This window comes from Leucoraja erinacea, chromosome 37 (assembly GCF_028641065.1).
Source record: "Leucoraja erinacea ecotype New England chromosome 37, Leri_hhj_1, whole genome shotgun sequence".
Taxonomy (NCBI): Eukaryota; Metazoa; Chordata; class Chondrichthyes; order Rajiformes; family Rajidae; genus Leucoraja; species Leucoraja erinaceus.
Window position 1 is genome coordinate 9161320 of NC_073413.1, and position 25267 is coordinate 9186586.

The following is a 25267-nucleotide window of genomic DNA, read 5'->3' on the forward strand; positions in this document are numbered from 1 at the left end:
TTGCCCCCCCCCCCTCCCCCCATCTGTTGCCGGGTGGAATTTACAGTGCTGGCTGCTGATTGCTCAGCTGCTCTGAGCAGCTCTTTATTGGTAGTTCTGGATCTGATTATACAAGCCTATCGGGCTGAAGCTATTTCACCCTTCCCCCCCCTCGCCCATCCCCCACTCCCCTCCCAGTGCTCTGACTTCAAGGAAGGTGAAGTATTTTTTTCTGCCGTTGCTGAGACTGGGTTACAAAATGGCTGCAAGGGCTGCCTCATGGGTATGTCCAGTATATTTTTACACTTGTTTTCTGTATTGCAGAAATTAATAAAAATAATTCATGACAATTATTTTTGCAGGTTTATTTGAAAGATTATGTACACAATCAGGAATTCTTGACATACCAGAATTTTCCAAGCTTAAAAATAAAGCCGTGTTTGGTTACATTGGACAAGTTGTCTGAAGAAGAGTCTCGACCCGAAACGTCACCTATTTCTTTTCTCCGAAGATGCTGCCTGACCCGCTGAGTTACTCCAGCTTTTTGTGTCACTTTTTTGAATAATTAACAGTTTATTATCAAATGCAACAAAGGATTAGGACAGTAATTGTTTATCCATTGAACCATGTTTCAGTGCAGCTGCAGGTCTGAAAGTGGAGCACTCACGGTGCTTTATGGGATGGGCAAATCAGATTGGATTGGAATCAAATGTTGGTTGCATTTTTCATTAATATTGAATAGGCGGAACAATGTTACAAACTGCGAAAACAGGATATTGCCTAACAATGTGATCATTTGATAAATCTTGCGGGAGATTAGCAGCATGATTACATGCAGCCAATGTCCCTGGAGTTATTTCACTTGTGCAAACAGGTGGGGGTTTTCTTCAAAACTATCGTTCCACTTTAATTACGTTTCCTGATTCGTTATTTACTGAGTGACGCAGGTTTTAAAAAATAACTGATTCAAATGCGTTGCATTCACATTTTACTTTGAGCATTTGATCGGTAACCAGTGAATGAAGAATCTTATTTTGTCTGAATTTTGTAATCTAAAACTGAAAAAATAAAATGATATGTAAATTTGATCCAACAACATAAATTTAAATCCCAGCCAAGTGGAAATTCTCCCACCCATCTCTGTCGATTAAAATTCTCTACAATTAATTTACATGAAAACACATTAAATTTCCAGTGCCCCTGATATTTTGCTGTTGGGCCACAAGGTAAATTGCATTTATTGCTGTTGATTGCTGCATTATTACTGTAAACAGGCCAGACGATAGATCTTGTCTACTGTGGCAAGGCCACACCTGTGCTTATGGGCAAAGTGGACGATCACTGCTAAATGTTTCCATTCCCACTACTAATCACAAGGTCAGGATGACAGAATACATGTGGCAACTAGTTCAAAGCTAAGGTAATATTTGTTTTCAGTGCAACAAGACCTGAATGAAAGGAATGTTAATGTTATGGAAATGACTGATGGAGGATGTCATTGGATCTCTGCAAGGACAAAATGGAGTTTGTATTCTGTTTGCTCAAGTACCAAGCAAATGCAAATGAGTGTCCATATTATCTACTTAACAAGACAATACTTCTATTGATACAGCATTAGTTCAATATTTAAGGTTTCAAGAAGGTGGCAGTCACTAATGCTATGGCACTCGTCCTGAAAGAGCTGTTGCAAGTCCTGCAATGTTGCACCACTCATTACCAAGAAAGATTTGCGATTGTAGTCTACCAAATAGAATACACAAGCACATTTTATAATATGGCTTTCAATGGATGAAAATGCACCTTTTAAAAGGTTTTAACATGCTGATTGAATGAGTTCTCTTAGTAGAATTGATTCTACCAAGTGTAGGGATGAGTTTATTTGAAATAAGCAGTTCGAAGCGACAAGTAATGTTACATTTTTAAAGTATATGTGTGCTAGCTGTTGTTGCAAGGAGGTGATTTGTTTATTGAATTAAACAAGTCAAATATGTGCATTGAAACATGATTGTTGCCTACCTAAAATGTCCCCAGCTATTTTGAAAAATGAAATTAGCTCCACACTCTTGCTTGCATTCTCTTTGCTAAACAACTGTTTATTTAAGGGGGAGCAAGAGTGCCCTCTGCTGTCATAATGAGGAGTGGATCTTAAAAGAATGTAAGGACTACAGGGTTTGTGCACGCTTGTAAAGGGAAAATGACCTGATTTTCAAAATAGAATTTGGTTGTAGTTTTCACAGCATTTATTCCAGTTTCCTTTTAATAGCTTAGACCTATTGTGAATTTTCTTTTTATCCCCGAATTGCAGCTTATGTGGCTCAGCTGAATTTTGGGATCATTTTAATGTTGAAATCAAATATTCACTCTCCTACCACAATCCCTTATCTACACTCTCTCAGCAAGGTAATAATATACCCAGAAAGCAACAATTTTAGTATAACATAAGTGAGGCTCCATGTGTTAAATGGGATTTCAGTCAAGAAAGGCCTCTGCTGAACTCTAAAGCAGCTCCATCCGTTGTACATTATTTTGCTCAGTTATTCAAATTTATTTTATTTAAAGTTTATTAGCAATTTATTTGACTGTTTCAGCTGTTAGGAAAAAATTGATCCAAAACGGAACACTGAATGTATTATACCCGTGAGAAATAAAGTGGATGGAATTCCATCCATCTGTTTTTTTTCTCATGAGAGGCTAGAGGACGGATTAAGTTGTTTGCAGGATGTTGAGCAGTTTAAGTGTACAAAGTTTATAGTAGGAATAGAATAAATATTTAATCCAGGGCAGTTCAGGCATGAGGTCTTGGAGTGACCAGCAATCAAATTCAATGTTGAGCAATTTGTGAATTTATCAATCTGAAATTGTTAAGTGAGTTGTGGGGATTAAGGCATTCTAGACATTTCAAGAAATCTAGACATTTATTTGTTACAACTAATTATTTGATCCTAAATCATAGCATTTAAACTGAGGAGTCGGTATTTTCCTAACGAAGATATACCTATTTGAGAAATCACTCAAATTAAAACCCCTTTTGGAATTTTGCTTGTTGCAAAATGGTGAAATTGATCAGTGATTTTTTTTTTTTCAATTTGTCCATACAGCATGCAAAGAGACTACAAACATTTAAAAATCCATTTAAAATCATTGCCTATTTTTACTTTTTACATTGGGATGAACAGCCATTTTGCAGCATTTTTTAACCAAATACTCAGCAGTCACTGACTTTATAGTAAGGCTGGTTGAGTCAACAAGTCACTACTGACAGTTTCTTCTTTCCTTCTTCTCAGGCATTCTGAGATGGATACCAGTGAAGAGCTTCCAAGAAAAGTTTTTAAGGCCAGAAAAACTATGCGCACAAGTGACCGTCAGCAGTTAGAAGTCGTCTATAAAAGCAAAGAGGAGCTTTTAAAATCAAATGACGAAAACAAAACTAAATTGTGTAATGGTAGACATGAAAATGGAGATTCTGACGGCAAAATATCTCTAAATACCAACTGCATGGATGATACAGACATTGATAGCATTAATGATGTGAGGCTGGGTCCAGAAGAACTACAGGGCAACTCCATTGATGAGACACCTGAACCGAGTCCTGCTGAAAAATGTCCAAATGATGATAAGGATTTGAGACCCCAAGATGAAAAAAATGACTCAACCCCCCCGGCTGCTGAAGATGAACAAACGTCTATTGAGAATGCAGAAAACCAAAATTTGATGGATAATGAGAGCACAGGAGATGTTGCAGTGAATTCAGAGATTGTTGTGTTGAAGGAGGATTCTCTAATTGCAGTTAAATCATGTACTGAACCCCAGAGCCTTTTAGAAGAAGGGAAACCACCTTCTGTGGACAAAAACAGGGATCACGATGATGTACCAGATGAAAATAGCCTTAAGTTAAAGTCTCCTTCTTCCTCTGTGAGAGAAAAGGAAGACCATGAAAGTTCAATGGATATTAGTGAAGAGGCAATATCAAGTAGCATAGAATCAGTGCAGGAGAAAAATGATGGTGAAAGCTCTAAGATGGAGTGTGCAGAGACCGAAAATGAAAATGCAGTAAAAGACACAGCAGGTGAGTGCAGATCATTTGGGAATTGCATACTGGAAATCGAAGAAATAATTCCTATTTTGGAGAAATTGGCCCCAGAGAAGGAAAGCGAATTATCCAACAAGCAAGAAGTTGTTCCTGAAGTGGAATCCCCAACACCAAAGGACATTCCAGTGCAAGAAGAACAAATGGACACTTTTCTCAGTAGTTCTCCAACAAAAGAGGAATGTAATGGCAGCTTGCCGGAAGAGGCATTTCTTGTCTTATCAGATGAGGATGAGCCAGTAATTGAGATGCAAAGAGAAAGTGAAGAGCTGGTACCAAAAAATGATAGTCCTCCAGGTATGACTTATTATTGTCATCATTATCTTGTGCAGTCTTGCTCAATAAATTTTGGGTACAGTTTGAAGTTTTAAGAGGCTTAGTTACACTTTCATCTAGTGTCTGTCCCACTTGCCGATTTTTTTTCGGCAACTGCCGGTGTCATATCAGTGTCTTCAAAAGATTTTGACCATTTCAAAATCCAGCGGCACAAAAAAAATGTTGCGACACTTAAAAAAACACCGCGCATCATACGTCGTCACAGCTGCATCACGCCGCAAATTTTCCAGTCAATGATGCCGGCAGTCGACAAAAAAATTGTCAAGTTGGACACCTTTACTACTAGCCACTTGCTCAATGTGTATACAGGTCGACCACTGATTTTTCCGGCACCCTTGGTTCCAGAGCTCTTCTGGATGACCTGTTTTGCTGAACCAAAAGAGGTCCCCTGAAAGGAGTCCAACGGAACCGGAATGGTCCGTCTAGGCTGCGAAGGGGTGCAGATATCGGCCTGCAGCCTCACTTAGGGGAATGGATTTTCCGGCTCCGGCCAGGCTGCAGTTCCAGAGCCCTGGCTGCAGGGGACAAATACAACCAGCCGATCAGCTGTGGAAGTCGGCTATGGGGGTGGATCTGCCTGCTCTAACCTGGCTGGCATTCCAGAACACTGGCAACTTTGACCCACTGAACGATGTGGCAGTCCCGATGAGGTCGAGATCGATCAGCTCACCCGGCTTAGGAGCCACATTTTCGGTGGTACTTCTGGGGTGGACCACCAATTGCCGGACCACCAGTTTCCAGAAAATCAGTGATCGACCTGTATAGTTTTTGAAGTATGATTTTTGTTCTTTCTCCTAATGGGTGCGACTCATCATAATTTGTCTGTAATGATACAAACGTGGGAAATTCAGGGTTTTGTATCGTGATGGTATAGATTGTTAGGACAGAGATTGTTATAAACTCTTGCCTTCGAGCTTGTTGCTGAAGTTCAACAAAAAGAACTTGCTACTAGCCCAATGTGTAAACATTCTGTATAATATGTATAGTCTTCCTTTTGATGGGTTCAACATTTTTTCACGTAATACCAAATTATGACTATATTGATAATGGACATGGACATGAAAAAAACCCTGTAGCATAAGTGAGGATTAAAAAAATGGACTGAGAAATTAAATAATTGTGAAGGTGTTGTGAAAGCATTTGTATAAACCTTTTAAATATTGTAAGGAAATCTGAAGGTGCTTCAAAAGAATGTAATCAGATTTTGAAAAAAATGGATTTTAACCAGAGGATTTGGTGAGTAGATCAAAAACTTGGCCAGAGAGCTGTTATTTAGGGAGGGTTTGGTCAATGAGGTTCTTTTGGCCCCCTAGAGTGTAACCCAGATAGCTGAAGACAGACCTTCAATTCTTCTGTGTAGCTGGGATAGGCAATGGAAAATAAGTTACAGGTTAATTAAAGTTGAAGGCTATTTTGTTCTGATATTAATTGATGGTATCGGAGCCAACAAAGTGAGTTGTTTAAGACCATTTGAGTTTGTTATTGGAATGTGGGTGCATCTGGAGAAAACCCACGCAGTTTACAAGGAGAACGTCCAAACTCCCAGTAATGGCTAATTTGAACCATGAGGGTGAAAACAGCAATATTTCAATTAAATGCTTGTGGCACATAATTAATCCCTGGCTCATTTGGTGCTTTAACATTTTGCTTCGTAGATATAGCCCACAAAGAGGAAGCAGTTGACACGATACAAAAGCAGCAAGAACCAAGTAAGTGCTTTTTAAATTCAATGAATTCGATTATTGAAGATAACATCATATCTTTGGTTTCACAATTATATTGCATTTTCCAGATTTTTCCCTCATTAAAGTATCCTTAATCATAACTTCAGGTAGTCCATTGGACAACAGTTCAGCCTGCTGTGCTCTGTAACTGTAGCCCATTTGAAGCATGTACAAAACAATCTTTTCATTAAAGTTCCCATTTGGTCATAAGTATTGTTGCTGTAGTCAGTAGCACTAATTCTACTCCACATCTGCCTTTTGCTGAAATGAAAGTTACTGCGATTTTGACAAGTGTAGCACACATTTGGTAGCCTAGAAATGTCACAATTAGAGGAAAAGTACAGTACAGGGTGAGCTACAGTATTAGGCAATTGTGGACTCTTCATATCGCGAGGACAATTTTTTTTTCAGATCTTGTGCTGAATAGTCAAATAAAAAACAAATGGTGGTCAATGCTTTCCGTTAAAAGCACCATGTTTCTGTAGGAACTATGGGTCAGGATGGTGGTGAAATGGCGGACATTACTATTTTTTTTAATTTGTTGCTCATTAGGGTGTAACATGACAGTATTGTTGTATGGAACAACTCTTAGCAACCGGCGTATATTTAGTGATACCCTGTCCATAAATACCTTCTGCCATGATTAGTTTCTGCATAGTATCCCTCGCCATACAAGGTCAAAACTTCCATTTGCTGTTCTCTTTATTTAATGATTACCAAAAGCAAAAGCTGCTTAAGTGATGAAGCACAAGTGCATCTTGTGCCACCCGTCTATGGCTTTTATCTGTGACTTCCCTAGCTTCGTTCATTTAACAAACTTTTTGGGAAGCTATCATTTTTCCTCTGCCAGCTTGCTGATGATTTGAGCTTAAGTTCTAGTACTTCTGAAAGTACTTCCATGAAATACAAGTTTTCTATTAATGATCTCTCGCATGAAATGGAAGGGATATGTGCTGAAATAAGAGGCAATGATTAGAAAATATCACAAAGTGAGTAAACTCAATTTGTTTCCAAAAAGTGCTGCACTGAATTCTTGGAGGGCTGTTACAGTTGCAAATTAAGTGGGTTTTTACATTAGAAAATAAAATAGTTGGTTGCAGAATCAGAAGAGAAAAGTAGAACAGTGACAATATATGCAGTGTACAGTTCTGCAGATTGGTCATGTGACTTGCCAGCCTTTCCTACCAATTTTACCATAATCGCAGATCTAGAAAAGAGTAATATTGTGAGTGATATTCCTTTTATTCTTCACTGTATTGACCATAACTATCTGATCACTGATTGTGAAAAATGTCCACGTGTTGTTTATGGCTTACAAATAAAATATAATTTTGATAGACTGAATGGTGTTACTTAAAATAGAAAACTCCTTGTCCGTCATTGCAGATGTAGTAGTGCCACGAAAAAGGTCCAGGTCTGAAGACATGGACAGTAGTATATCGAAGCGGTGTCGATATTCTGGAGATGAATATGAAGCAGCCTTAAAAGTGAAGATCACTGCTCGAGGCGAGATTCGCGAGACACTGGAGAAGGTATATGACCAATACTATTGTATCTATACCACATCATTGGCAAACAATGGCTCATTCTTTACACCATGTCATTGTTCAATACGAACTCTGCTTTGGAGGAAGTGCTTGAGGAACTCAGTAAGTCAGGCAGCATTTGGGGAGGGAAAAGACTCTTCTGGACCTTTTCAGATTAATTGGAATAGAATATAAAAGGTGCAAAAGAGGTGAGGGCAGGACACAGCCTGTCAAGTGCTCGGTGCATATAGGTATGGGGAGTTTGATTGACAGATGGCTGGAATAAATGACTGGTCAAAAGGAGAGAAAATATGTTGGTTAAGACGAGGACAGGAGGAGGAGTAAAATTTAAAGTTGGAGAGGGGTGTGGGATGAAGGGGATCTGGGATGGGAATGACGAGAGTGGGAGCAATAGAAAACGGGAAGTGGTGGACTTGGAGATAGATGAAGTGTATAGGATGGAGGGGAAGAAGCAGGGTAACTCGAGGAGAGTGGGTGGGAGTTAGGAAAAGAATGTGCGCACACTGAGGTGGCGATCAATGACACAGGAAAGAAACGGGGCGGGGGGTATTACTTGAAGTTGGAGAATTCACTGTTCATACTGTTAGGTTGTAAACTATCTAAGTGGAATATGAGGCCCTGTTCCTCCAGTTTCTATTAAGCCTTACTGCAGGCATTGATGGACAGCATGCAAGTGTTCAGTGAATTATCTTCCTTCAACAGCTTGATCTCATGCAGAAGCCGATGTTGCCTCCTCCAATTTCTGTAATAGCTTGGTCTCCACTACTTCCTCTGCTGCATTTGCCATTTTTGTTTTTGCACAGATGAAAGTCTTTCCTGTTACTTGATTTAGAATAGTTAAGTCGTACAGCATGGAAACAGGCCTCTCGTTCTAACTCATTCATGTCAAACAAGGTGCCCCATCTAGGCTAGTCCCATTTGCTTTGTGTTTGGCCCTTCTACTTCTAAACCTTTCCAACCCATGTACATGTCCTAGTGTCACAGTACTTATCCCAACTACCTCCTCTGACAGTTCATTCCATATCACCTGAGTGATAAAATTGCCGCTCAGGTTCTTATTAAATCTTGCCCCACTCACCTTAAATCTATACCCTCTAGTTTTTGATTTCTCTGCCTTGGGTAAAAGGCTGTGCATTCACCCTATCTATTCCCCTTATGATTTTATACGTCTCTACAACAACATCCCTCAGTATTCTGCACTCCAAGGAATATAGTCTTAGTCTGCCTAACCTCTCCCTACAGGTCAGCCTTTCTAGTAACACCCTTGTAAATCTTCTCTGCACTCTTTCCAGCTTAATGACAATTGATAAGTTTCACATTTTAATTCTTGGACTGAAATGGACAGACTCCATCCAAGCCTTCCTGGGTGCATTTCTTTTCATTTTCTTAGAATCTCATTTTCTCTACAGGTCTTTTTTTGGTCATGCCAATCTGATATTGCTATTAGATTCATGGTTGGCAGATCTCTAATTAGATATTCGCAATTCCAGAGATTCAGTTATTTCCTGAACTAGGTCTGGAAAATAAATGCACATTCTTATCAACTAGGCGAAAGGTCACTCTTTTAAGGTAATCCCACCCCCCACACAGATATACCACACACCAGCCTCAATGCTGTGTTATTAACCATCCAAAAATCTATCTATCAGCCTTACGTTTACTTAACTCTCACATGGGAGATCTGCAGTGTCTAAATGATGACCATGTCGGTCTGTGCATGTGCTACAACAAGCATCCTCTGAGTAATGTGGTCCAAGTTCCTGTACAATACATCAGAAAGTGTGCTGTATGTAGAATGACACCATCTGTGCTCTTTTTCAGAAATCACAATGGTGAATTACAACTGTAAACACTGAACTAACATTTCCAGTTGAAGCTGATTAATGGGAATGGGAGCATTATTTTTATTAATGGTAAGCAAATCTTTTTTTTCTTATTTTTGCACAGATCGTTCAGCAAATTATTGAAGAGCGGATAAGCTCCATGCAAAGTGGTGTTTTCGACAAGAAACTGGCAGAGCTGAAAAACAGAGTAGAAAAGATAGAATGCAACACAAGGCATGAATCTTTAATCAATGGCTTACAGGTAAGTTTGAGCAGCTATGGCCACTTCCAGCATAAAATGTGGAAGTAATTTGGAAAATCAAGTAAAGATGACTAGAGGCACTCTATTCCTTAATGCCTTGTTTCTCGGAATGGTAATCTTTTGAAATGGTTGTTGTGGAACACCCCAGTGTTTATGAACTTCCTCAAATGAACTATCTCATATTAGCTGTCAGGAGCAACGTTAGGGAATTGGGTTCTGGGTTCCACTTAAAAACAGGTTCACTTGCAGTTGGAGTCCCTCTATACCAGTATAAATAGTTGAAAACACTAATGTTCAAGTGAAAATTAAATGGTGTGCGTTTGTCCTATTACTTAGAAATCTAATTATTCGATTTTATGGCTGTGTGTCCATTAACGTTTTGAAAGAGCAATTTTTTAATTCATTTTTTCAAATCTGGGCATCACTGACAAGACCATCATTTATTGACCTTGAGAAGTTGATGAGCCACTGCCTTGAACCGCAGCAATACTTCAGGTGAAGATACTCACAGAGTGCCTTTGGATAGGGAATTTCAGGACTTCATGAAGGATCACCATTATATTTTCAACTCTGTATGATGTCGAGTGGTGGGGCCATCGAGTGGGGCAGCCTCGCCAGCTGCTGTCCTTTCATCCTTTTTGCTATTTTTAGTTTGTCTAAAAGTTTTGTTTTGGAGGTCTTTTAGTCTTTTTTATGTTGGGGGGGAGGGGGAAACCGTTTTTTTCTCAGTCACTACTTGGTCGAGGATGCGTCTTTTCTCCGAGTCGCACCTCCGCCTCCCTCCTCGTGGCTTACCAACTGGATTGGCGCGGTCTTTCCTGCCGAAGTCCAGCCAGTGCTTCAGCAGCGACGCAGCACTGAAGTGCCATCGCGGAGCGGGCGATGCCTTACCGGGGGGATTGCCGTGCTGGGACTGCCAACTTGAACATCGTGGAGCTGTGGTTTGCGACGCTTCCAGCCGCAGGCGGCTCTGACTTTAACATCGTGAAGACCTAGGAGCTTTCGCTGAGGATCGCCAGTGTTGGAGCTCCACCCAGCTCGGCCTGTTGTCTTCGGAAGCCGCGGTCTCGGGTAGGAAGCGGTCGTTTCGGAAACTGAGCTGCTGAGCGTGTTCTCCGTTCCGACGTCGAAGTTTCATCATCCCAGCAAGAGGGCCTGAAACATCAGGCCGCCGTTGCGGCAAATGCGGAGGCCTTAAAGGCCCCGACCACGGGTGAACAAGAGGAAGAGGACTGAACTTTGTTGCCTTCCCTCACAGTGGGAAACATTGATCCCGCTGTGGGGGGGTATTTTTATGTCTTATGTTAAATTCTATAGTGTTGTGCTTATCTTATTTGTGTGCTGCATGGTAACTCAAATTTCACTGCACCAATTGATGTATGTGACAATATATGTCCTTTGTCCTTTGTGAAATAGTGGAGAACTACAGATGCTGGAATCTTGTATAGACCACAAAGTGCTGGTGTTTCTCAGCGGGTCATCAAATTCTGTGGAGGATAGATTACATTTTGGGAATGGAGCTCTTCTTCAGTCTGATTGTAATAGGGGAGAACACTGATGTCAAGGTTAAGGCAACAACCTTTCCTTCCATGTTATCCATGATCCCAGTCATTCCTCCATGTCCCCTCCCTTATCGGGTGGAAGACACAAAAGTTTGAAAGCACTTGCCATCAGAATCTGATACCATCTCTTTCCCATGGTACTCGGACTACTGACTAATCCTCTCATAAGCGAGGTTAAAGTCCCAATTTTCCAACCTACCTCATTGCGTCTCTTCTCTCAGTACTTTCTCTACGGCAGTAATGCTGTACCACTTTAATTTGCATTCTGGTATTTTTATCTTTGCACTATCGTATGGACTTGCATATTGCTTGATTTTACTCATGTATAGTATGATTTGACCAGATAGCACACCGTATTTCACTATATCATGGTACACATGACAATAATAAACTGACATCCAATATAGCTCAGTCCCCTAGTTATAAATATTCATCACAGTAGACAGATGCAAAAGATTTACAGCTCACATCGCAATTGGGGGGGATGTGTTGCAAATATGTTTGGCTACCAAGAAGATGCAAGAGCAATTTAACCTTTTGCTGCATTTCCCTGTCTTCATTCATTTGTTCATAGAATTCATCATTGTGCTTTGAGTTTGCTGACCTCCTTTGAAGCTGTTGCACAGATCTTGCCTCGGAGCCTGCGAATAGAATCTTTTTATTAATATCGTGTAAACTAAGATAATAAGCATGTCTAAAAATATCCACATTAAAATTCTGATGTTGGTTTCCATTCGTTTGCTGTGATATGAGCATCTTTAGATCAGCATAAATTAACTGGATGAAGACCGCCATCAGACTAATTGGCTGATTTGAGTCCTGAAGTAAAACGTGACAGAAGCTTCTTGCATTGTAAATATGCATCTTTCTGGGGTTTTTTCTCCAGTATTTCATTTGCACATACCACTGACAGCAGTGAAATAAATGAACAAGTAGTCTGTTTGGACAAACCTGATTGCACTTGACACCCTTTATTTCTGACGCCAACTCTCTTGTCCTTTTTCCGTTTTCTCTGTTTGGTTTTAAAGAGTAAATGTTTACAGTTTTGTAACTTTAATGTTCAGTCAGCCAAGATTTGAAGATCAGGCCTGGGTGGATATGCATCTGGACTAAATTTTTGGATTTATTCTTTTAAATAATTGTGCTCTTGTATTTGCTGCAGGCAAAGCTAATGCAGATAGAGAAAAGGCTGGGGTCAGCAAATCAAGCTCGAAATGATTCCATCCTGAAAAAGGCACAAGAGGTAAGTACCAAATATGTCTACGTTAGTAACCTTGGGGAGAGGGAAATAAGGTGCTTGGATCATTAAGATAAGAAATAATATACAATTGAGAGAGCACACTTTTGCACACAGTGAAGAGTAAATTGTAGTAATCTTTAGACCATCTGTCTTTTGTACCATATCTCTTCCATATTGTACCATATCCATTTTTTACAAAATATTGTGATATTAACTCTGACGAACAGTACCATTTAATATAATTATTGCTTGAAACATCCATATTTGCATGTGCACACGGTTATCAACTGAACTTTAAATATCTGATATATACAAACAAATCAAGTTTCCTAATTACAGAGATAGGATCGACCTTATTATTTTAAGTTGCCATTAAAACACTTCCAATGAGAAGAATGTTTCCCTTAACTTTGTGCCTTCTCTTGCTGTGCATGTCTGCTAAGGAATGTTAAGTAAGTCAATGTATTCCAAGTTATAGTACATGAGAAAATAAGTTAGATTCAATAATTTCAAGTTTGTGGGTGGTGTGAATATGAGAAGGGGAGAAAGTGGGACAGGGTATTGAGCTAAGTGATCTGCTATGATATTAAATGTTGGATCAAACATGAAGGGCCACATGACAAACTTCTATGTTATAAACATGACTTGGAAATAACATATGGGGTTAAAACAAAACAGTAGGTTGAAGCTGGTAGTTCCAGTACGGAATGTAACCTATAAATTACTTGAGATCCATTATTAACCATTTTAGAAACCATGTTCAGTAGTTCTTTGCTGATTCCAATATTGTGGAAGTTCTATCCATTTATCAATGTCCAAGTGGCAATAATAAATAAATTTGAATAATAAAGATGTCATCACAAAATGCATAGAGAGATAAACTTCTTCAAAAATGTCAGAGGTCTAAGTTGCCATTAATAGTCTTGGAATTAAAAGTAAAGTTTGCACATGAAGGAGCAGGCATTCAGGAGAAAAACACTGTCATCGGTTGCAACACCGCTACAGAGTGGCACAATCCTGGTTATCAATTTATGGCCATTTGTTGCACATCCTGCCCTATTTATAATGGCTGAGCAAGCACCGCAGATGGCAAGACAATTTGAATTTGTTCACTCTCCTCAGTAGAGGATTTTTGAACAATAATCTTATGGGAGTTAATTACTTTCAAAATGTGTTATTTTAACGAGTGTCATTATGCAAGGGAAATTTATAAGGGTTATTTTAGCAAATTACTCGTTTAAATTGAGTATGGGGATTGTTCGCCATTATCGTACACATATAAAGGCTATCACAAATAAAACAGTAAAAGTCGATCCTATGACTTTGTTTGACCACACGAATAAAACAATATATGGTTTAAAAAAAAACCCCAATGTGTTACTAATGGTAATTGTCCCAATAAAATAATCTACTGACATTCCTTTGGCTGGTCAAGGATTAATTTTTTGGAAGGGGGGATGGTTGGAAGTTGTGTAGTTTAAACTGGCTCTATCCAGGACCACAAAGAGATAACATTTGATTGAAGTCGGGTATCAGAATAATTCCTCTGTGACGCATTTTTGTTAATAATGTATCTTTCTACCTCTGCTCCACTTTTCAAACTTCATGAAAATGTGCACTTCCACACAGAGTTTTTGCCATTCACTACCGATGCATATGAAACCTACGAGTGAGCAAAATCACTCAATAAAAGAATATTTTGTGGATAATTTTCATTGGAGATGGTGAAGAAGTTAATACCTAATTGCAGCTTTGTGGGATCTGACAGTTATAGTTACATATTAGAGATTGTGAAGAAGTTAATTTATAATTGCTGCTGTGAAATCTGCCAATTATAATTGTTGATAAAGTTGCATATTAACACTTCAGTGCTAAGATAGAAATGTGTCTTTTTTTATCATGATTCACTAAAATCTCTAGACTTAATTATGTTAATCATGAGCTTATGAGAGGTCTACCAGGACTGAAGTTGTTTTGCAGCTGGTAAAGTGTTTGAAGGTAGACAAAAATGCTGGAGAAACTCAGCGGGTGAGGCAACATCTATGGAGTGAAGGAAATAGGCAACATTTTGAGTTTCGACCCAAAACGTTGCCTATTTTCTTCGCTCCATAGATGCTGCCTCACCTGCTGAGTTTCTCCAGCATTTTTGTCTACCTTCGATTTTCCAGCACCTGCAGTTCCTTCTTAAATGGTAAAGTGTTTGCCTTCACTTGATATGCATGAATATTCATAATGAATTACTTAGTGCTGTAGGAAGTATTGCTTGGTGTGGAGATTCTATATCTGTTGAAAAGGTCCGATTGCACAGCTTTTGCACATTTTTATATTGTTTCTATCATTTCAAAATGTGGAAATGTTTATTGAATCACAGCGAATTATGTTATTGCAGAGATTTCAGATGGAGTATTTTTGCATTAGGCTAATTGAAATATTAATCATGCATTTATTGTGAAAAGTCTGAATAGCAGTAGACGTACACATAGATTCCAAATGTAAAGGATTTGTAAGAATTCAAATGACTTTTTCAGCAAACCATGTTTTTTTTAATTTAAAAATAACTGAAACATCTACTACTGTACAAATTGTATACCAGAATGCAAAAGATTTTTTTCCATGGCGACCTTTTTTTACTCGTGGGCATTTTTCAGCATGTTGAAAAATACACCGCGACCTAGCTGAGGCCTCGAGTACGTGGGGACTACTCTCGAGCGTGAAGGAGAGTTACAAAGACCTCCTAGGACCTCGTGTCGACCATGCTGCGAGCATGAGTCGAGGGCAAACTCTTCTGAACTCGTGGATTGGGTCGCTGCAGTGGGACAGCTCCTTAAAGCATAATTAAGCAAATTTGTTATGAGTTGATAACAGTTGATCCATCATTACTTACAGCTAGTAGAACTGCTGCCTCACAGTGTCAACAATCTGGGTTCAATCATAATCTTTACAGTTCATGTGGTGTTTGCACATTTTGCATATAACCTGGTGAGTTTCACCAAGGTTCTTGGTTTCGTCATGCCTACCAAAAATATGGAAATTGTTGCGTATGTGGTAAATGGCAGGATCTGGGGTAGTTGATGGAAATGTGAAGAATATAGGACAAACTAGTGGAAAAATGGGCATTGTGATGGGCTTTGCTAAGGCATCGAAACAACATTTTATTTGGAGGCTACAAGAGTGCACGTAAGGGGAAGCTGGTTACCACATGAGGGAGGAAGGAAGAGGATGTATTGATGAGAGGTGAAGGAAATAAGAGGATTGTATGGAGCATGCATTATACTGGTTGAATGTCAGAGCCTGTTTCTTATGAGTTCATATGTTAGTAGATTTGGTCATTGCTGCAACATGGTAAAAGATATGGGTGAATTGTTCTTACACAAGACATACTGAATGGATGTGGTTCTGAAACTTCACCAGTCAGCTGCCATCAAAGTATGACATTTAGGTTGCCATGATAGGTTACAAAACCATCTAGGTTACAAAATTATATGATGAGAGGATTTTGTTTTGGAACTTTTAATGTTTTGAAAATGTATGACTGTTACTAATTTTGTAGGCATTACAGTTTTGCAGACATGACTTCTCCAGGGAAAAGAAGTTGAAATGTATAAATGTTATGTGACTGCAGAGTCTACCATGTAATTTACATTCTTAAAAAAATACTCTGACTTCTCGAGAAATTGAAATTTTAAAGCTAACCAATTATTTCAGGATTATGGAGTGAGAATTTGGGGGAGGGAGAGGAATGAGAATGTCCAAGTTGTTCTACAAAGCCAGCAGAGACTATGTCATAGTGATACAGCGTGGAAACAGGCCCTTCGGCCCAATTTTCCCACATCATCCAACATGTCCCAGCTACACCAGTCGCACCTGCCTGCGTTTGGTCCATATCCTTCCAAACCTGTCCTATCCATGTGGATGTAAAAACTTCCCTGCTGCAATCCTTCCATGAACAGTAGTTGAGATATTTACTCTTTCTTGGAATTGTAACAATCAGTGCCTGACTGGACAGAACTTCTCATCTGTAGTCATATTGAATTCCGCAAGGTGGTGCTGTTGATTTTGGAGGCATTACTCTTGTTGGTGCCATCTTCAGGCACCTGTGAGTTATTACTGCGGTGTACTTGAAGATGGGTTTCTTGTTATTTTACAGTCCATTAATTTCAAGCTTTGCAATATTTTAATGGATGAAATGAAAATAATTGTGGAGACCGAAGAGAAGTGCACACTTCATTATTCTCCTCCTCTGCGGACATCATTTATACATCAAATATTGAAAAAATGTCACTTTGCAAACGCTTGGGGGGGGGGGAATGAAGAATTGTAGTTCTCCAAGTGATTCCCGTTTGAATCTTGTTGAGCACATAGTAGATTATGTTAATTATAAGAAAGTATATTTGTGAGTGATCCATAATTGCAGCTAAGGTTCATTTGTGTTGACTTGGACTCTGAGAACAAAATCGGCACATCGCTGTAAACAATGCGACAAGAATACAATAATAAATACTGCGAGTGAAAACTAAAGGACTGATGCAAAGATAGTAGTGCAATCTGAAACAGTGCAAAGCTATGCCAAAGTGCAAATTGCATTAACAGTAGAATTAAGAGTTAGAATATATGGCAGGCGTCTGCACATTGGCCATTCCCTTTTCTATCTATCTTTTGGAAGAAGATGTAGTACCATGAAAGCCCAGGCATCGAGACCAATAAAAGCTTCTTCCCCTCTACTATCAGATCACATTCTGCAGAATAAAACATTAGACATGGAATTGATACACTTATTTATTGCTTGCTTTCATTGCAGTTTGTCACTGGCATCTAAAAGTTTTTTTTCTCAGTTTAGCCTGATGGATGTTTATGTTAACTTTTGTGTGGTTGTGTGTCTTGTTGCTTTTCACTTAGCATGGTTGTATGATAACTCAAATTTCACTCTTATCTTAATTGGTACACGTGACAATAAACTGATCTTGAACCTTGAAAATTATTTAAAATAAAGCTGATAGATAAAAGATGCACAAATAATCACCGCTGTTGATGATTGGGGGAATAATAAATTAATGGAAGTTTCAAAAATATGTAGCAGATTTAGATTAAGTAAATAGAAGCTGTACCCATCAGTGTAAGATGATAACTAGGAGAACAAATTCCAAGAGCAGAAGATTCGATATTTATGCAGGGTGATTATGATCAGAATCTCCGTCAATAAATGCAGTCAAAGCACAGACAATCAAGTCTTTCTAAGGAAACTTAAATTGAAATTAGAGAGAAAATAACTTGGTTATGACAAAAGAATGACTAAGTAAATGGTACCACAATGTGCCAATACGGATTCAATTTGAATGGATGCCTCTTGCACTGTACTGAATTGATGTTTCTATTATGTTTATTAAAGATCAGAACAGCAGAGCAGACGCAGAAAAGGGCAGATTATTGAAGATCGACGTACTAAATTGGTTTTCTTTAAAAGCATCTGTAGGTAGAGTCTGTTTCAGGACCAATAGAGTACATTTGCTTTAATTGAGTCTTTTGATGTCCCATAAGCTGCTGTGATATATTTTTGTCTTGAGCAAATTAAATAATAATGATAGCAATTGCATTATTATTATTTTCTGTTTTTTCAGAATATTTCCGTCTCCATACCTCAACAATCATCTGGAGCCCAGACTACTCAACCCAATTCTCCCAGCAAATCCTGCAACCCCCCTGTTAGTGTTTCTAGCACCGTGCAGTGTCGTAGGTAAGTCGCCTTTTTCATCTGATTCAGCCTGTCACTTTGTTTAAAGTTATGTAATCACTTATTCAAATTGCAATATACAAAGGGAGAAAAAATAAATTCTGACAAATGAGACAACCACTGGTAAACACTGCTGATGACGAAGTGGCTTTTAATGAGAGATCATTCATACAGGTGGAACCAGAATATTTCTGCCTCCTATTGTCATGCGTCTCTGTAATATAAATTGTCCCACATGAGCTAAGTAACCATACATGCAGTGCATCCCACATCCTACCACTTGTAGACTTATTTTGCAAGACTTGAGAAAATGAGTTTTGAGAAGGTTTTAGTAAAGATGCATCAATAATCTTGTCAGAGGCAGGAAGTATTGAAATATAAATTATAATCAGTCTGAGACAAAAATTCATAGGGCAGAGATTGAATGGCTAATATATTGGCAGCTGTATTGTGAATAGGTGAAGCAGCTTTCAACTGTTGAGAATGGGCAAGGAAACTGGCAGTAAGCATTAAATTCACCTTTTCTTGGAAGCTTTATTATAACATAAGTTAAATTGCAAGTTTTTTAATGACATATTTTATTAAATTTACTTTTCAGTGCTGATTTTCAGAAATAAAATAAACTTATATATCATTAAACTATTATATTTTATATATATTATTTTTTTTTTTTGTTCCTTTCCAATATATATTATATATATATATGAAAGGAACAACTTTTTTTGGAATATTTTGTTTTATTTATATATAATATATATACAAAATATTCATTTTTTTGTTCAATTCCTCGATATATATTAGCTGCCTGTAGATAATAGATTATTGTAGGAGATCTAACCACCCAGTGATCCTGGCTTCACTATCAGAATATTCAACTCTTTGCGGTTCATAATTTTGCATTCTTTATGTATAATTTACCAACCGCGGCACAGCGGTGTAGCGAAAGAGCTGCGCCAGAGACCCGGGTTCGATCCTGACTATGGGTGCTGTCTGTACAGAGTCTCTATGTTCACCCCGTAACGTGCATGGGTGTTCTCCGAGATCTTCGGTTTCCTCCCACACTCCAAAGATTTGCAGGTTCATTGGCTTGGTATAAATGTAAACAAATTATCCCTAATGTGCGGTGATCTCTGGTCAGTGCGGATTCGGGAAGGCTGAAGGGCATGTTTCCGTGCTGTATCTCTAAACTAATAATGATCCACTCAAGCTTCGGTGAGCATCAAATGTCCCTTCTCTGGTTCTTTAGTCTATATCTAATTGTCATTAAGATTATTTCAATTCAAATTGCATTTCTCTTGTTAATTTTGAATCATAATATGTATTAACTTCTGATCCGCACCCCCAAACTAATCTTCCCTACGCCTTATCTATAATGATTTCGGTTTCAATTTCAGGGGTATTTCCAGGTCCATTGTTTTATTCTGCATTCAGCTGAAGTCATGCTTCTTTGTGTCATAAACTTCACGTTAAAAAAATCAACAAGTTAAGTAGCAAGAATGATAACAATTTTAGGAAATGATATTTCTTACTATTGGTTCTAGTATACAATTTTGGTTTCCATTTTCTATTTTCAGTGGAACAGTAAGGCAGATGTTGGATTTAAGAAGAAATATTGCTGATAGCACAGTATCAGGCCAGCCATCTGCAAACACAAATAATACAGGTACTTGTAAACTATTTATTGCAACATTCAGTGCTGTTCCGTGGTATCTTGTGACTGTACTAAGAGCACATAATTTACACTATTTCCCCCTTTCATCTAACCCCAACAAGACCTACCATGCTTGCCAAGTATGTTAGTTACAGTAAAACTCTTTAATAGTCCACTTTCTAATTATTTGGAAATTCCAGTGGTTCAGCATCTACCTCACAGAGGCCCAGTGTATCGTGCTCCCTTGGAAGCACACAAAGGCCCACCCCACCTAAAGCGTACAGGGGCCCCACTGCCAAGAATCTCACAAGAGCCCACTCACTGCAGTCTCGTGAATCAGAAGAATATTATTTTAAGCCCTTAAATTGCAAAAAAAAATTAATGCTTAATTTGGGGATATAATTGCAAGTTTTGTAATTTATATTATTTTCTATTCCAACTAACACATTTGCATTCTATTTTTGCCATCCAAATAAGAGAATAAGATGGTGCAAACCTGTAAAAACTTAATTTGTGGGAACTTATAGATGTCTGTCAGAAATGACTTTTAAAATGGCATCTTGTTAACTGTATTCCAGTTATGTGCCGCTATTGTTGTGTTTTTGGCTCTAAAGGCATAGAATAATGACCTGCTTTAATGTCTACTGTGAAAGCACCAGCGTGAGTTGGGTCTTGGTGTGTTGCCATGTCATTAAATCTGCCCCATTTTGCTGTGCAATGGGGATCCAAAGGGTTGTATAATAGATCTGAATTGGCACTGATGTTTTGCTTTCCGTAGGATCAGTCATACTGAAGGCCATCACTTTTTTCTCGTTTACTATACTGTTTGCGGAGTACTATGTTTACATATTCTGTCGTGCTGCTGCAAGTAAGAATTTTATTGTTCTATCTGGGATATATGACAATAAAACACTTGATTCTTGTTGCCTGCACACCAGACTTGTGTAGTCCCATGGGCGAAGGCCATTAGGGTGCATGAATGGAACCTTTGGAAGAAACTGGACTGGGAAGTATATCTATATTTATAGATTCTAATTGAAGGCTGTTCTATTGTTACAGGTATTGTCACAAACCTCACACCACCTCAGGTAGTTGGCGGACAAACGAAACCTCCGAATACAGGGTCATCTGGTGCTGTGGTTACTCCTGTGCTCCCAGCAACTGCAGCGGTGGCAGGAACCAATCAGTCGGTGCCAGCCTCTGGCAGTAACCAGCCTATTCCAGTATCTCTACAGTCAGTGCCAGTATTACTTACGGTTCCGGTGGCAATGTCTTCCCAACCTCAACTTCTACAGGCCTCAACAAACAACTTGATGACCAACCAGCAACCCGGACTTGAGTTTCTATCTGTTCAATCCCAACCTACGCTTAACATCCTCCCAAAACCACTTGCACCACAAATGCCGAATGTAACAAAAGCAAATGGTGCTAGTACTTCTTTGCCAAGCCCGGGAGTGCAGAGGAAGTCTCCTGCAACTATGGGATCAGTGCAGATAAGTAATGCTATTTCCAATCAGACTGCTTCAGTGATTAGTTCCCAGACTGTTCTTTCACCGGTTTCACAAATTTCCCGGACGTCACAGCAATCTTTGAATTCTCCAGGTCATTTTAGCCCTTCAAATACTACTAGGCCTGGATTACCACCAAGGCCATCACAGACTTACGGCCAAGGACTAGTTTCTGTGTCATCAGGTCAACCATTAACATCCAGCTCAGATGCCACCAATATAGGACCATCCAGAACAGGTAAAATAAATCACATGTTAAGATTGAAATATTGTTAGTTCGTCTATGTGTTTTGTATATATATTTAAGTAACATATTTACTGTGTTTTATTGAGCTGCCTTTCACTGTCATTCCATTTATATATGTTTTTAATTCATGAAAAGCCATTTGATCCATAATTAAATTATTGAAGCCCACAGACTTATTTCAAAAATGATAATGCTGTCATTGCTAATGTACAATTGTGTCCCAATTAAGGACATTAACAGAGCCACAATAAGTCTAAATACCAGTTTATAGAATAGTTACAAGAAACAAAAATGAGGAAATTAAATTTGGTTTTAGCGGTGGATTGATATTTATTCATGTTCATTTTAGAACATTGGTAGTGCATTGCTTGGAATATGAGATGCATTATTTAATCTGAGACAAAAGGATAACTTTGCCTTAAAAGATAAATTGTAATTCAACATATCGGAAATTCTTACATAGGTTTAAAGGATGATCTATAGTTGCTTGCCCATGGAGCTCATTTCATTTTACCTGCAACAGGCCCTCAGGGCCAGTCTTCCTCTGGGGAAACGGATCCCACCCAGAATAAAGAAGTTCAGCATAACAAAATCATGCCTTATTGACTGCAACTGATTTGTTCCTTTCCCCCCACCAACTCCTTCATCAACTAACAAACCTGAAGCTGAAATTGATATTGGTGAATAACTTTGGTTTTACAAATTCTAATATTGAGATATTATTAAAAATAAAACACTATTATACATTTTAACTTGCTAATTAAAACCCATTTAAACATAAATATAATCAAATAATTTTACTTGCATAAAAAATTGCCATTCTTATCAAAAAAAAAATTTCTCTTTGAAATTAATAGTCATGCTGATGTGGAGATGTTGACATTTAATCCTTGAGCAGAGTGAGTTAAAAGTTACTTGAACACACAAGAGGTTTTGATAGAATAGTTGGACAATATACCATGGTACGCCAGATTTTCCGCTCCTAATAATTTATGGCCTCTGTCTAATTTAAATGCTGATTCGGTGATAAGCTCAGTGAGGAGAATAGAAAATTACTTTGGGAAGATTTTGACAGAGTGATGAAATGAACAAATATTGGGTATATGAAAGCAGAATACAGAAGCAACGGAGCTACTCGAAACCATGTATGTCACAGTTTAGACCTCAACTGGAGCATTGTGTCCAATTCGGAAATAGCAAATTAGCAGAAATGTCAACACTTGTAAAATAGTTTTAGAGGCATATGGGCCAAATGCAGGCAGCTGGGACTAATGTAGACGGGACATGTTGGTTGGTGTGCAATTTGGGCCGATGGGCCTGTTTCCATGCTGTATGACTGTGACTAAGAGTGTTATTAGGAATGAAGAGCTTTGGTGGTGTGAAGTCTTGATTTCTAAGGGTTGTTCTCCTTTGAGCAAGGAAAGTTAAAGGGAGACTTACACAGGTGTGCAAAGTCATAGTCACTAGAGATCACAAGTTTAAGTTAATTGGAGTTCTAATTGAGAATGGCAAGAGAGGGGAAATTAGGGGAAAAATGTATGTTCCAGCAAGCGTGGCCTGAAAGGAGAGTGGAAGGTAATTATAGAAGCAACTTTAAAACGTAGTATACAAGAAAAGGAGAAATTTGCAGAGCTACATGAAATAGTTAGAAAGTGAGAGTAGTCAGCTAATTGAGTTGCTGCATCACAGATCCAGCAACCAAGCTTCAATTCTGACTTCTAGTGCCATATGTATGCTGTTTGCACATTCTCCCTGTGAGTGTGTGTGTTTCCTCTGGTTGCAATGGTTTTTCACACATCACAAAATAGTGTGCAGGTTGGTAGGTTAATTGGTCATTCTAGCTTGTCTGGTGTGTGTAGATTAGTGATAGAATCTGGAGGAAGCTAATGGGAATGTAGAGAGAATAAAATGTTTAAAGATAGGATTAATGTAATTAGGTGCTTGATGGCCAGCATGGACTCTGGACTGAAGGGCCTGTCTCCGTTCAGCATTCCTTGTAGCTCTATGGTTCTATTAACTAGTTGTTTCAAGGAACTGGCATAAAAACAATTGCCAACCTCATGAGCTTTATGATTCCTGGATGCATAAGCTATCAGAAACTTGTAGAAGTTTGTCTGAGTGATGTTACAATTGTATGCGGTCTAAATGTGTTGCCTTTATTTTTATGAAATGGATTCTATGCACCTCTGCCTCCTACTCCCACTGAGTGGATTGAATTCTTGTTTATTCAAAACTGATGGCCTGAACTGGTTTTGAAACTCATTAGCCGTTTAAAATTGACAGTTTGGGAATGAAAGGATGAAGACACAGCAATTATAGCTAACACTTAACTTTGCTTATGTGAACTTTTCAATTGAGGTGCACTAGCTTTGGCTGTATAGCGACCTATTATTAGAATGTCAGTAAAGTGGGTTACAATGTACATGAGATCTTTGGAATTAAACAAAAAAATAGAAAATGCTAAAAATTCTAAAATTCTAAAAATGCTAAAAATGTTCATTGCCAGGAAATCAGAAAGGAAATAATGCTTTCATGATGTACCAGTTATATAGCTTCTGCATCCAGATGTAGATCAAATTAGAAACTGCATATATATTTATATAAGTACATAACTTAGAAGGTGTGCAGAAGATATATAACAATATTATGTAATTGTTTTCTAATGCACCCTTTTGGCTGTGTTTTCATGAGAGCTGTAAGAAAAACATTTATTCAAGTTGTTGGATCTCATTTTAAAACTAGAATTGCTTTTATGCTAAGTGAAAAGATTAACATTGCAGCAGTAGTTGGAACAAAGAACCTTTGAAAGGAAACGCTTAAAAAAACTTGTCTCTTGACATTCTTGTGTTAAGCTGAAACATTAATGAATTGCTTTTACCCCATTAACAGAAAGTAGCCTCAGTCAGGGCACCCAGAGACTTTCTACAGCAGTTCCTGGAGAATCGCCAGCCATTAAGAAAACTTCTCCTAGTGGCAACCAGGTGGGTACAGCACATTTATCATGGCATTTAATAACTTCAATTATAGCCCACTGATGGGCAACTGCCGACTAGCTCTAAAGATGTGGCTAGAAAGATAGTAGAATTATACCTTTTGGATTGAATTTGGTTGTTGTTTGTAAAGGAATATGATCAACCAGAATCGTCATATCATTCCATTCTCAGGTTGGTTGGACATGCATCTGCTTGCAATGCTGGGCCACTAGAGCTTTAAGGAGTGACATGCTCTTCATGATAACCTCTCCACTAACAGTGGATTATAATATAGCCTTTCTTTGATAAATTTCCATTTTTGCCAAATCCACAGGGGATCTAATCAGAAAAAGATGCCACTTTTGTTCATTAGCATAATGGATGTTAAAATTATGGATCATTCAGTATAAAGATTTACGATGGTAGATGGTGGAAGACTTCCACAAGCACCCAAAGAGAATAAACTGTGGGGAGGGCAGATGGCTTATCTGCATTATGTTATGCATTTATAACTTTCCCGTGTCAGAAAGAAGACAGATCTGCAACCCATTTGGTTGAAAAATAACACAGAAAGAGTGAGAGGGGAAGTCTTGTGGATTCT

The 25267-nt window shown here is 38.5% G+C and overlaps 1 protein-coding gene across 21 annotated transcripts in view; it reads left to right on the forward strand.

Annotated features, from left to right (window-relative positions):
* atf7ip (activating transcription factor 7 interacting protein) overlaps positions 1-25267 on the forward strand; it is a 97821-nt gene that overhangs the window by 49246 nt on the left and 23308 nt on the right. For 20 of the 21 annotated variants that reach the window (XM_055663313.1, XM_055663306.1, XM_055663307.1 and 17 more), the window contains 9 exons: positions 3264-4363; positions 6058-6111; positions 7513-7658; positions 9621-9758; positions 12483-12563; positions 18176-18291; positions 19863-19951; positions 20999-21685; positions 24584-24675. In XM_055663313.1, the coding sequence (XP_055519288.1) occupies positions 3274-4363; positions 6058-6111; positions 7513-7658; positions 9621-9758; positions 12483-12563; positions 18176-18291; positions 19863-19951; positions 20999-21685; positions 24584-24675 (2493 nt within the window). In that variant the 5' untranslated portion in view covers positions 3264-3273. Of the gene's footprint in view, positions 1-171; positions 263-3263; positions 4364-6057; positions 6112-7512; positions 7659-9620; positions 9759-12482; positions 12564-18175; positions 18292-19862; positions 19952-20998; positions 21686-24583; positions 24676-25267 lie in introns of those variants that run through there. The other variant, XM_055663317.1, reaches the window with a different exon arrangement.